Source organism: Medicago truncatula, chromosome 7, assembly GCF_003473485.1.
Source record: "Medicago truncatula cultivar Jemalong A17 chromosome 7, MtrunA17r5.0-ANR, whole genome shotgun sequence".
Taxonomy (NCBI): domain Eukaryota; kingdom Viridiplantae; phylum Streptophyta; class Magnoliopsida; order Fabales; family Fabaceae; genus Medicago; species Medicago truncatula.
This window is the reverse complement of record NC_053048.1, coordinates 56,156,219-56,167,789: the sequence shown is the minus strand read 5'-3', so window position 1 is coordinate 56,167,789 and position 11,571 is coordinate 56,156,219. Positions and strand designations below refer to the sequence as shown.

Sequence of the window (11,571 nt, the reverse complement as noted above, 5' to 3'; positions counted from 1 at the left end):
GCAAATATTGTGTGTCTATTGAACCTAGTCAAAGCGAAAGTGCAGGTCATTTCTAAGAAGATTGATAGATACCAATTCAAATGCCGTAATTTTTTTTCTTAACCTTCAAATTCTCGTTGAAAATGGGGTCATAGTAATCTAAAATTTAAGTGAATCTTGAATATCATATGTAAAGATCTTTGCTATTTTTTAATTTTGTAATATACTAGATTTGGTTATGTTGTTGATGGATAAATCAATTTTCTGTAACCGATTTATTCATTTTGTAATATTAGCAAGCTCTTAGTTACATGATTTGGTTGAGAGAGTAAAATTTGTTGAGGTTGTTGCTGATGTTGTTGTTGAAAAGGTTGTTGTTGTTGTTGATGTTGAAGAAATTGTTGTTTGTTGTTGTTGAAAAGAGAGGATTTACTTAAATCTTGAATATCTTGTTGGAATTGTTTTGAGAAAAGAAGAGTTGATGAAGTGGAAAGAAGATGAAGATTGATAGGTGTTGCTGGAATTGTATGAAATTTTGTGTTGCTGGCTTTTTTCTTGTATGAAGTTAGGAGATGAAGAGGAAAGAAGATGAATATTGATAGTGATTTTTAATTTTTATTTTCAGGAAAATTAAGAAAAATAGAAATTATCATATGTTGTCAGTCCACGGTATGCCACCTATTTTTTAAATCCAGCCGTTGATCACCAATCTTAAGGGACACGTGGAAGGAGTTAACGGATTTTGCAAAAAATCTAACGGAGAGGACTAAAATGGTAAACGACATAAGATTTATAGGACTAAATTGAAACACTTTATAATTATGGGACCAAAATAAAATCTAAAAATAAGTTAGTTTAAGCCAACAAATAAATGAATGTGGGAGATGGTAATAGTGTTTTGGCGGACCTAACTAAGATGGAGGTTGAAATATGTCCCTGAATCCAGAAATATCTGGCGGCAGAGATTGGTTGTTCCCCTCGCCGTCGGCCTCTTCTTCAAAACACGGCCGCCGGCGATTCTTCTCTAACTCCAATTGTCCACCACCAGTCATTCGCCGTCGCCGCTACGTTCGAAATCCTACTCCTCAGATACCTGCTGCAGAAAATGTGAAGAAGAAGAAGAAGGAGATTAATCTTATATGCCTCCCGCAGTTTCGTTTCCAGTTTGTTCTCGTGGTAGGTTCCTTGCTCTTCTCAATCCTTTTATCTCTTTCTATGCATCCCCCTTACTTACTATTTATTTGTTTGTTTGTTTGTTTGTTTGTTTATGCTTGACAACAGACTTTGACTATTGCTTTTTTGTTGCTTCTGCTATTGCTCCAAAATACGCACCTACAAACCCAAGTAAATAAACTGCAGACTGAGGTTTTTGGCCTCAATCTCAGATTACACTCATGCAACCACACCTTCAACGTCACTCCTTCACGTCCAAACTACTCCAGCAGAAACCTCTCTCTTATTTTCTCCTTCACACTTCTACTTATCCCTCTCATCATTTTCAACTACATACACTATGTTTCTAAATCTGCTGACAACAATACAACCGAACAACAGGTTTCTCTAAACAAGCAAATTGCCTATCGCCTTGATGTTTTTTTATCGGTTTACCCATATGCTAAACCCTTTGTCTTGTTATTTTCAACGCTTCTGCTAATCTTTATTGGTGGTTTCGCCCTTTTTGGTGTAACTTCTGATGATTTGCTTCATTGCCTCTGGCTCTCTTGGACTTATGTCGCCGACTCAGGCAATCATGCCACTTCCCAAGGAGTTGGTCCAAGGTTAGTTGCGCTTTCAATTAGCTTTGGAGGGATGCTTGTATTTGCAATGATGCTTGGACTTGTGTCCGATGGAATTTCCGACAAGTTTGATTCACTAAGGAAAGGTAAAAGCGAGGTGGTCGAGAAAAATCATACTTTGATTCTTGGTTGGAGTGATAAATTGGTACGATTCTGCACCCACCATCTATTGCTTATCTTGTAACAATCCTTGTAAAATTGATTGAATGAATTTGTATCTCAACCCCTAATAACAAGATTGCATGTGCAGGGTTCATTGCTAAATCAACTTTCCATAGCCAATGAGAGTTTGGGTGGAGGAACTGTTGTAGTGATGGCTGAGCGAGACAAGGAAGAAATGGAGCTTGACATTGCAAGAATGGAGTTTGAATTCAAAGGAACATCTGTTATATGCAGAAGTGGCAGCCCCCTCATTCTGGCTGATCTGAGAAAGGTGCGGGATCTATCTGGATTAACCTTTTTACCCGAATCCCGTTTAGCTGTATGCTCGTATAATATTATATACGAAATCTATTGTTAACCTGTATATTAAAGGATTTCCAAGAGAAGTTCATTCATAATTGCGTGTATGGGTACGTATCCCCCCATTTTGTCGGAGTCTGCAAGGAATTGCAAGGAGGAGGAACATTCTACCTTTGTTAGGAGAGGTTGTTTGGTTTATTCTTTAATGTTTGAAATCATTAGAGATGCTTTATTCTCGGGTAATGTAAAAGTTCAGTAAATCCTTGAGCCATTAATGAATTTAAAACAAGGGAGGGAGTAGAGATGTAATACTAACACATGATTAACTGAACTGAGTATGCCAGTCCTATATTTTCAAATAATTGGTTTGATTGGAGTTGCCAACACTGAACCAATTAAACTTTGTTATTGGCAGTTTTGAAAGAAAAAAAAATCTGAATGAAGAGTTTCCTCTGCTGTACAATCTGTCCATAAATCATTCTCGCATGAAATGCTGTGTCAAACCAAGGACGTCGCTTTGATCAATTACTTCTACAAATAATGCTTTTAATGTTGTATTATTTCTCCGTGTCTGTTATGGTATCATTCACTTCTGTTGGAAGATGTTGCTTAGCTTCAATGGCATCAATAAGCTTTTTAAGGCTGTTGATTTGTCTGCTGACACCATGTGATATACAGGTTTCTGTTTCAAAGGCTCGTGCAATAATTGTCCTTGCTGAAGATGGGAACGCTGATCAGGTCTGATGAGTGATGAAGAGTTTCCAAATTTATCATAACATGAGTAGATGGCCATTAACTTGTTATATTTATTTGGTATAGAGTGATGCCCGAGCTCTGAGAACAGTCTTAAGTCTGACTGGAGTCAAAGAAGGATTACGAGGGCACATAGTGGTTGAATTGAGTGATCTGGACAATGAGGTCCTTGTTAAACTTGTGGGAGGTGATCTTGTTGAAACTGTTGTAGCTCATGACGTCATTGGTCGCTTGATGATTCAATGTGCTCGGCAGCCTGGACTTGCACAGGTAAAAACCTATTACCTCTTTTTGATGTAAATTTAGTTGCATAGTTCATAATGTTAGTCCAGTTCAAAAGTACTTGACTATTAGTTAATAGTTAATTTATAGCAAGGCATGGCAACTGCATTGTGGTTGACAATTTGCTTGGGTAATGCATAGGGTTGTCTTTGTGCTGTCCCGTTCGTGTATTTATCTCTGTCTCTTTTGTATCTTATCTGTTCCTTATAATAAAAATTTGATGTCGTTCTTTGGCAGATTTGGGAAGATATACTTGGTTTTGAAAATTGTGAATTCTATATCAAAAGATGGCCACAGTTAGATGACATGCAATTTGAAGATGTATTAATCAGCTTTCCGGCTGCAATTCCGTGTGGAATCAAAGTTGCATCATATGGTGGTAAAATTATTTTGAATCCAGATGACTCCTATGTTATGCAAGAAGGAGATGAAGTTTTGGTTATTGCAGAAGATGATGACACCTATGCCCCCACGTCCTTGCCTAATAAGGTGCTTTGTCACATAAATTGCTATTGTTACTTGTTATGGTTTTCCCCCTACTATTATTATTTGTTTATGACAAATACATATTCAAATGCTAATCCAAAATAAAATTTACTTGAGCTAATTTGGATTGCAACACCAACAAATACTTATGAATCTGTTGGGATAGAAGGGTAGAAAAAAGGGGACTAAAATAGTTAGGATTTGTTGGGTTGTTAGATGAGAGTGAATTAGATAAATAGGGGTAAAAGTAGAAAGAATTAATTCAGAAGATTAAATAGTTTGTGTGAAAGGGAACACCCTTTGTGAAGGAGAAAGTGTTGGAGGAAAACTCTAACCCCTTGTATGTTTAGATTTCTTTCAATAATAACTGAAATTTGTTCTTATTATCTTTACTCTTCAAATCTGGTTTGTGGATGCGTAACAATTTGTCTAGCTTGCCAAATCTTTAGGGGAAGAAATGGATTCAAGAGTGTTCTTGAAGGGGACCAATGATCATGGCTTACATTGTTTGTGGGAATCTAGCATTATTGAGCTTAAGATGCTACATGGTTGTGCGACGAAAGAAACTAGCATTATTGACTTGTTTCGAGAAAAAGAGAAAGAGGGGCAGAATTGGTATCCTCCACAGTGCTATTATGATTGATCTAATTAGTTGGACCAGTATTGGTGCTACTATTTAGGTTCATGAACAAATGCGACACTAGCTATTTTTTAAAGCCAGGGCAGTTTAGTAACTTTCATCCTCTTATTAGAATCAAAGAATCAAATTTTTATCTTTATAATAATTAGGATTAGAAGTAGGTATTAAATGTACCAATCATAGATTAGGAGCAAATTATATCAATCAGCATTTATTGTACATGCTATTACAAATACTGGTGGCAGTGGTATGATTTAGGCTCAAAGAAATCACAAATTCAACATGGTATCAGTGACCTTTAGGTGGTTTCTACTCTCAACTGCCTATCTGTTGTTGTCCTCTGCCGCTATAGTCACACTCACCTCTAGGTGCTTTCTGCTTTCAATCATCGCGCTCCTCTTTGCTGGTGTGAACTCTTTCATCACTGGTCACGTTGGCCACTAGTCTGCTGTCAGGCGCTGTTGTCATATTTTTTTTACAACAAGACTGCCACCACCAGGATTGGAATCACTCGATCTACACATCCCTGTCGTTTTGTCCCTAGGCAATAAAAAATTTCCTCGTTCACTGGTCTGCGACTCACCAACTTTGGCATTGATCTCTCCTCTTGGCTGATCCTTGACTCCCTCCAATGAATCATATTAGAGCCGACGTCTCTTTGCTCTTGGCTGATCCTTGACTCCCTCCAATGAATCATATTAGAGCCGACTTCTCTTTCCACTGACGATCATTCCAGTGGTGCCTATTCATCCCACACATGAATTATATTAGTGGCAATTCCCTTCCCACCAATGATCATTTGCTGAAAATGCATGGTTTTCTTCTAACAAGCTTAAGCTTAGTAAGCTTTGTTTGAGGGGGAGTGTTAAACTCAAATAATCAAATAAGTGTATTTATTATCAGGTTTAGAATCAATCATTAACTGTACAATTATCATAGATTCGGATTAGAATTAGCATTTATTATATTTATTATATGTTATTTTAAGAGTAAAATACACTCCCCTCCCCTCAAAGATATAAGTATTACACTTCCCTCCCCTCTAGTTTCAAAACACACACTCCCCTCCCCTAATAGTTGCAATATACACACTTCCGTCATTTTTTTTTTAACTCTGTTAACTATTTATATAAATTTATCTTATATTATATTCTCTTTTACAAAAATAACCTTTAACTTTTGCTAAGGATGTTACTGTCATCTTCAATATCTCCTTCGTTGTTGTCAGTGTTAAATCCCGTCATCTCATGCAAGTTTTTTTTTGTTGGATGATTTTTGAATCCAGATCCAAACTCAATCTGAAACGTTGAATCATGTTCACAATGTCAAAATTTGCAGTTCTGAATTTAAGGCACCGGCGTTTCCTATTAGGTCTCACTGTTGTTGCTCGTCTGACTTGTATTAATCAATGTGAAACTGGTTGAAAAGGCTGTGCGGACATCTTTGGGATTTAGGGCTCTATTGCTTCGGATGTTAAAATTCCATAAATTGCTTCCAATACAAATATGTTGCTTCAGGAAATTATTAACAATTAACAATGGGGAGATTTCTTTTATTTCATTTTTAAATTGTTTGCAACATAATAAATCGGTGATTTCGATCAATATTGCTAATGTTGTAATGACACTAAGGAAAAGGAACGATCAGGAAAGAAATTAAATGGGTATTTTGGTAATAAAATAAATTATTTAACAGATGTTAAGAGCAGTTGACAGAAAATCTAAAAAAGGATCATACTGTATTGAACTTAATATACTAAGGGAGGGGAATGTGTTTTGAAACAAAAAGGGAGGGGAGTGTAATACTTACATCTTTGAGGGGAGGGGAGTGTATTTTACTCTTATTTTAAATAGAGGTTAGGGTGGTCTGGTTTAGACACACAAATTCAACATGTCCTTTTGTATAGTTGTGAGAACTGATACCAATTATTGTATATGGATTATGCAAATTTTGTTTGTTGGATTCTAGATATATAACTTTGCTATTGATCGTGCGAAATTGATTTGTGGTTACTTTTAGAGTAGACTTTGTCAAATTTTCGACAACTCCTGTGTTCAATTATTGACGTGCTTTTAGTCAATATTAGTTGTGCTCTGATCACAGTCTAGGAGTTGGTCTTGACATCGGATATTGCAAAATTGCCAATTGATGTTTATTTTTGAACTTATGAGCCAAACTCATGGTGACTTTGTGTCTATCTCTTATATTACCCTCTCTCTCTCTCTCTCTCTCTCTCTCTCTCTCTCTCATCCTATATATTATTTCTCTTTCATCTTTCTCATGAAATACACAGAATTATACCAAAGTCACTGTGACTTTCCCGCCTTATAGTCACTGAATCCCAATCCATGAGTTTTTTGCTTTCAACCTTCCGGGCAAGGTTGCATCTGAAGGGGGGGCATATTGTTAGGATAGAATAGTAGAATAAATGAGAGCTAAAATAATTAGGATTAGGTATGGTAGTTAATTAGGGGATACCCGTTAAGATAAATAGGAAAAATAATAGAAAGTATTCATTCAGGATATTAGAAAGTTTATGTGAAAAGCGAAACTCTTCGACATAATTCTTTCTCCTATTCTGTTTAGATTATGTAAAGGGAAAACTGATTAAATTCTCTATTAAATCTCTTCTTTGGATGTGATTGTCCACAGTAGACTTCAATCATGGAAAAACTGATAACGAATTAGAACGTATTTGTTTACCAAGGTCAAACAGTGATTAGTGATTACTTTTACATACCGAAAGACTTGTAAAGCCAAGGAAGTCAGGTATTTTTTATTTTTTTTATTTTGAGGATGGACGAGGCAGATTGAATGATATGGTTCCTTGCCCCGTTTCCTTTTTGATTTCAGGTATGGAGGGGAAGCTTACCAAAAGACTTTGTTTTTCCGAGGTCTGCAGAGAGAATACTTTTTTGCGGCTGGAGGCGTGATATGGAGGACATGATCATGGTAATGCTGCTAGAAATCTCCTGTTATGGTTCCTGACTTTCTTTGTTTTTATTTGTCAATGTGCTTGAAATGAGCATGAAAGGACTTTTTATTTGCAAATATATTTAGATTATGTCTCTCGTGTATATAAATGCTTGTACACTCTCGTTATTTGAGTGATAAATATTTAGCTCAGATTTATGTTGGTATCTAGAGCATGGTTTGAAAAACACAGTCCTGTGAGCTTAGCGCCGCCCAGTTTCAGTTTTGGTTTCTGTTGTCGAAGGAGGAGCCATAATCCAATCCTCCCTTCATTCCTAAAGCAGTTTATTTGCTCTGTGGGTATTATTATTAATACCTTTTTGGTGATGTCCAAATTCCATCTTTTCCTTTAGGTTCTGGATGCATCTCTAGCACATAATTCAGAGCTTTGGATGTTCAATGATGTTCCAGAAAAGGAGAGGGAAAAGAAGTTAACTGATGGTGGCTTAGACATAAATCGGTTGGAAAACATAATACTGGTTAATCGTGAGGGCAATGCTGTTATACGTCGTCACTTGGAAAGCCTTCCGTTGGAATCATTTGATTCAGTAAGTGACTTTTATCACTTTTTCCCTCTATAAAATGTATTACTACATGATCTTCATTCTTCATCAAACATAATCTAAGGGATTTAATGGAACCACCTATGGCTTCTGCCATAGTATTTACTGTAGTGATCTTTCAGCAACAACATAATTGTACTACTAATTAGTTAGTGGCAAGTTTGGGTTAGACTTAGAGATATGGTGAAGTATTTGGAACTTATTTGTTCAATTACAATGTATGCAAGTTGATTGTGGTGGAAATTCTGCTTTTTGCAGATACTGATTTTGGCAGATGAATCCGTTGAGGATTCAGCAATTCAAGCTGACTCTAGATCTCTTGCCACTCTCCTTTTAATTCGTGACATACAAGTGAGTTTCCAATCTACAAAATTTGAGCTTTGATTTGTTATGACAGCCTCTTCTTCTGCTATCCTACAAACATCCCAGTCTTTAAGCAGTAGTATATCATGCACATAACATAGCATTTGATATCAATTGGGAATGACGATGTTTGTGCATAAGTCTATCGGTGATTCTCTATGGTTTCATCTTTGGGATTTTGGCAATTTTGCTCGTATGCTAATGTTGGCTGCACATTAGATACAGATACTGAAATCCTCATGGTGTGGAAGCTAATGCACATTGTGTGATTTCATTACCCTTTGTTTATTTACAGTTGGATGGTTTTGTATGATTTTGTCACATGAATATTATGAGACCGGTATCTTGATGGATTTCTTTAGGTTTTTCCTTTATTCTATGCCGTATCAATTGATACTAGTTTCCTCTAAAAGTTTGAGTTGGACTTGTATATTTGATGTTTGGATTTCAGGCTAGACGTCTTCCTTATCCAGCTATGGCCAGTCAAGCTCATGGAGGGAGCTTCTCAAAAGGCTCATGGATTGGGGAAATGAAGCAGGCTTCAGATAAAACAGTTATAATTAGTGAAATTTTGGATCCTAGGACAAAAAACCTTTTATCTATGTCAAAAATTAGTGATTATGTTTTATCAAATGAACTTGTCAGCATGGCTTTGGCCATGGTTGCAGAAGATCGGCAAATAAACAGTGTATTGGAGGAGCTATTTGCGGAGCAGGTACTGCTCTTTTAGATAAACCAAAGGGACAGGTTACATCGCATATTTTGTGATTGCATGCATCACATTTATTGTCTTGAAAAGCCTGCCATATTTGCTTTATGCTATACCCTATCTTACACTTCAACCTAGTAAATTTGGATCCCTTGCAGTTTCGAGTATCCTGCAATTAAAAATCATTTTCATTGCATAGCTTCATACTGATAAATTTTGTTTTCTGGGTTTTTGTCAGGGAAATGAAATGCATATACGGCAAGCAGATCTATACCTCCATGAGAGTGAGAAATTGAGTTTCTATGAAATAATGTTACGAGCTCGGCAAAGGAGAGAGATTTTGATTGGATACCGTTTAGCGAATGCAGAAAGGGCAGTTATTAACCCCCCGGCAAAGAGTGACAAATGGAAGTGGTCGCTCAAGGATGTTTTTGTGGTGATTACTGAAAAGGAATGACAAATTGGTGGGCAAAAGGCAAATGAGGATTGCTATGGACACTATTTCTAATACTTTCTCTAACACACTCTCTTATTGGGTGAAAATATGAAATTTATGTGGATACCACACATTGCAAATGGATCCCACATAAATTGATGAGACCCACATGGATTTGACCCAATAAGAGAGTGAATGTTAGAGAGAATGTTAAAAAGAGAGTGCTTCTATCGTTTCTCAAAGGCAAATAGGTGTTTGTTATTTTTGTTCTTAGAAACGAGGGGAATTACAGTTGAAGCTATGGAGGCTGGGTTAGAAATGATTTGTCCCGGTTGACGTTAATCTATGTTTTTCAAGCTAAATTAAAATCTGCTTTAGGATTTATGTCACTTACAAGTCAACAAGGTTATTAGCAACTAAAACTTAACATGCTCATCTTTTCATAATTCTATTATGTTCAGTTTTATACTTATTATTTATAGTTTTTTAAAAGATGTATACTTATTTTATTATATTTTGTTATATTTTTTTTAATATACCACGATTGTAACGCCCTCTTTGAATTATTTAAATTATTTGATTGTTTTAATAGGTTTAGAATATATTTATATTATTATGTGATTTATTAAGTAGTTACTTTTATTATTTAATAGAATAAGTGAGAATTAGGATTTAATTGGAGTTTTGGGGTTAAATGAGAATTAAGTTAATTAAGTGGGAGTTAATTAAATATTGGAATATTATATTTACTGAGAAAAAGGAGAAAATAGGGTTAGAAGCAGTTTCACGTAAAAACAGTTTTTGGGGGAAAAACCAAGAGAAAGCTAGGAGAAGAGCCAATAGTGGAGAATCTGATTTTTGTAGAGCTTTGTTCATCGATTCAAGGTAAGGGTGAGGCTAACTCTCAATAATCATAGTGTATGTAAATTCTGAAATTGATTTAACATGTAGTTGTTTATGAATTTGGGAATTAGGGTTAGAATGTAGAATTGAATCGTTGGAAGTAGTAGGTAATCTGATGGATTAGGGTGATAAAGGATGTTTAGATTGTAGATTAATCACAGACTAAGTTTAAAATCAGTTTGGGATTTCGGTTCATGAAAATTGGAGTTTATGCTTGAAAAGTCGGAGTCTAAACGTTCTTGCAAATAAGAGACTATGTGAGTTTTAGGGAAAAAGATCCTTGGGATGGTTGAGACTTGAAATTGTTGTAGATTAAGATAGAGCTAACTGTCAGGAGCGTGTAGGCGAAAACGGCACCAAAATTCGATTAACGATTGGAATTTTACGTGCGAAATGGTGAAAATTGCACTTTTTGAGAAGCAGATTTCTGGACCTGATGCTGTTAAAACGTGTCACGATTTGGCAAGCGTAGCACGATTTTGTTGGCCGAAAGTTCAATGGTTCTGGGCACAAAAACGTGGCACGATTTTTGTGAATCGGATCCTTCATATTTCACTATTTTTCACCCCTTTCCGCTTTGAACTGGGTTTTGGTGTAAACATAAAAGTTTTAGATAATTTTGTTAGCTTTTCAATGGCTTTGGTTTGACTTGAAAATGATTTTTAGTTTTTGAGATATGATGAAAATACTTCAAGGAGAACTTAGTGAAATCTTATAAAAATTCAGCATAACCATTTCTAAGTTAATCCAAAACTTATGGGATAATTCCAAAGCTCAAAACTAGATGTACTATGAGTTCAATTAAGGTGTTTAGGAGTATTTAACATATGTTCTGATGAATCTAAGTTGGTTTGACGTGAAAATGTGTTTCGTGTACCATGTAGCGTGTACTGTTGGGTTTGATTCTTTAGACTATAATATTGATTATATGTGACTGCATAATTTACCAAGAACATGATTGCTTACTGATTGATGTATTATATATATAGCCATGTGAATATATGCTATGTTGATGAATCTCATTGTTAAGAGTCGTTGTGCCATAGTTGACCAAGTTGTGGAGTAAGTCATAACTATTTATGCACAGATGTCGTTGTCGTTGATGTTGCTGAGTTGTATGTTGATACGCACAAAGTTGAGTCCATTGCATACTTATAAACTGTTGAGGGCTCATGCCCTGGAATGTTAATCATTCAATTGTTGAGGGCTTATGCCCTGGAATCCCT

General features: G+C 35.9%; 1 protein-coding gene across 3 annotated transcripts; it reads left to right on the top strand.

Moving 5' to 3' along the window:
* The first annotated feature begins 909 nt into the window (after positions 1-909).
* On the top strand, positions 910-9,914 carry LOC25499758 (ion channel CASTOR). 3 transcript variants are annotated; one of them, XM_013595187.3, is made up of 11 exons: positions 910-1,155; positions 1,261-1,920; positions 2,026-2,208; positions 2,916-2,975; positions 3,057-3,260; positions 3,510-3,761; positions 7,252-7,350; positions 7,725-7,919; positions 8,193-8,285; positions 8,749-9,012; positions 9,245-9,914. In XM_013595187.3, the coding sequence occupies exons 1-11, from the start codon at positions 910-912 to the stop codon at positions 9,461-9,463; spliced, it is 2,475 nt and encodes an 824-aa protein (XP_013450641.1). In that variant the 3' UTR covers positions 9,464-9,914. The 3 variants fall into 3 exon arrangements, with proteins under 3 accessions (XP_013450641.1, XP_013450642.1, XP_039684261.1); XM_013595188.3 differs by having other exon boundaries at positions 965-1,155; positions 1,724-1,920; positions 9,245-9,463; XM_039828327.1 differs by lacking the exon at positions 910-1,155 and having other exon boundaries at positions 1,392-1,533; positions 1,724-1,920; positions 9,245-9,463.
* The last annotated feature ends 1,657 nt before the right edge of the window (positions 9,915-11,571 follow it).

Excerpts from the sequence above, each read along its gene's own strand:
- LOC25499758 (XM_013595187.3), top strand. The coding sequence starts at position 910 with ATGTCCCTGAATCCAGAAATATCTGGCGGCAGAGATTGGTTGTTCCCC. Across the intron at positions 1,921-2,025 it reads TTGGTTGGAGTGATAAATTG|GGTTCATTGCTAAATCAACT; the intron begins GTACGATTCTGC and ends TTGCATGTGCAG. Across the intron at positions 7,351-7,724 it reads ATATGGAGGACATGATCATG|GTTCTGGATGCATCTCTAGC; the intron begins GTAATGCTGCTA and ends CTTTTCCTTTAG.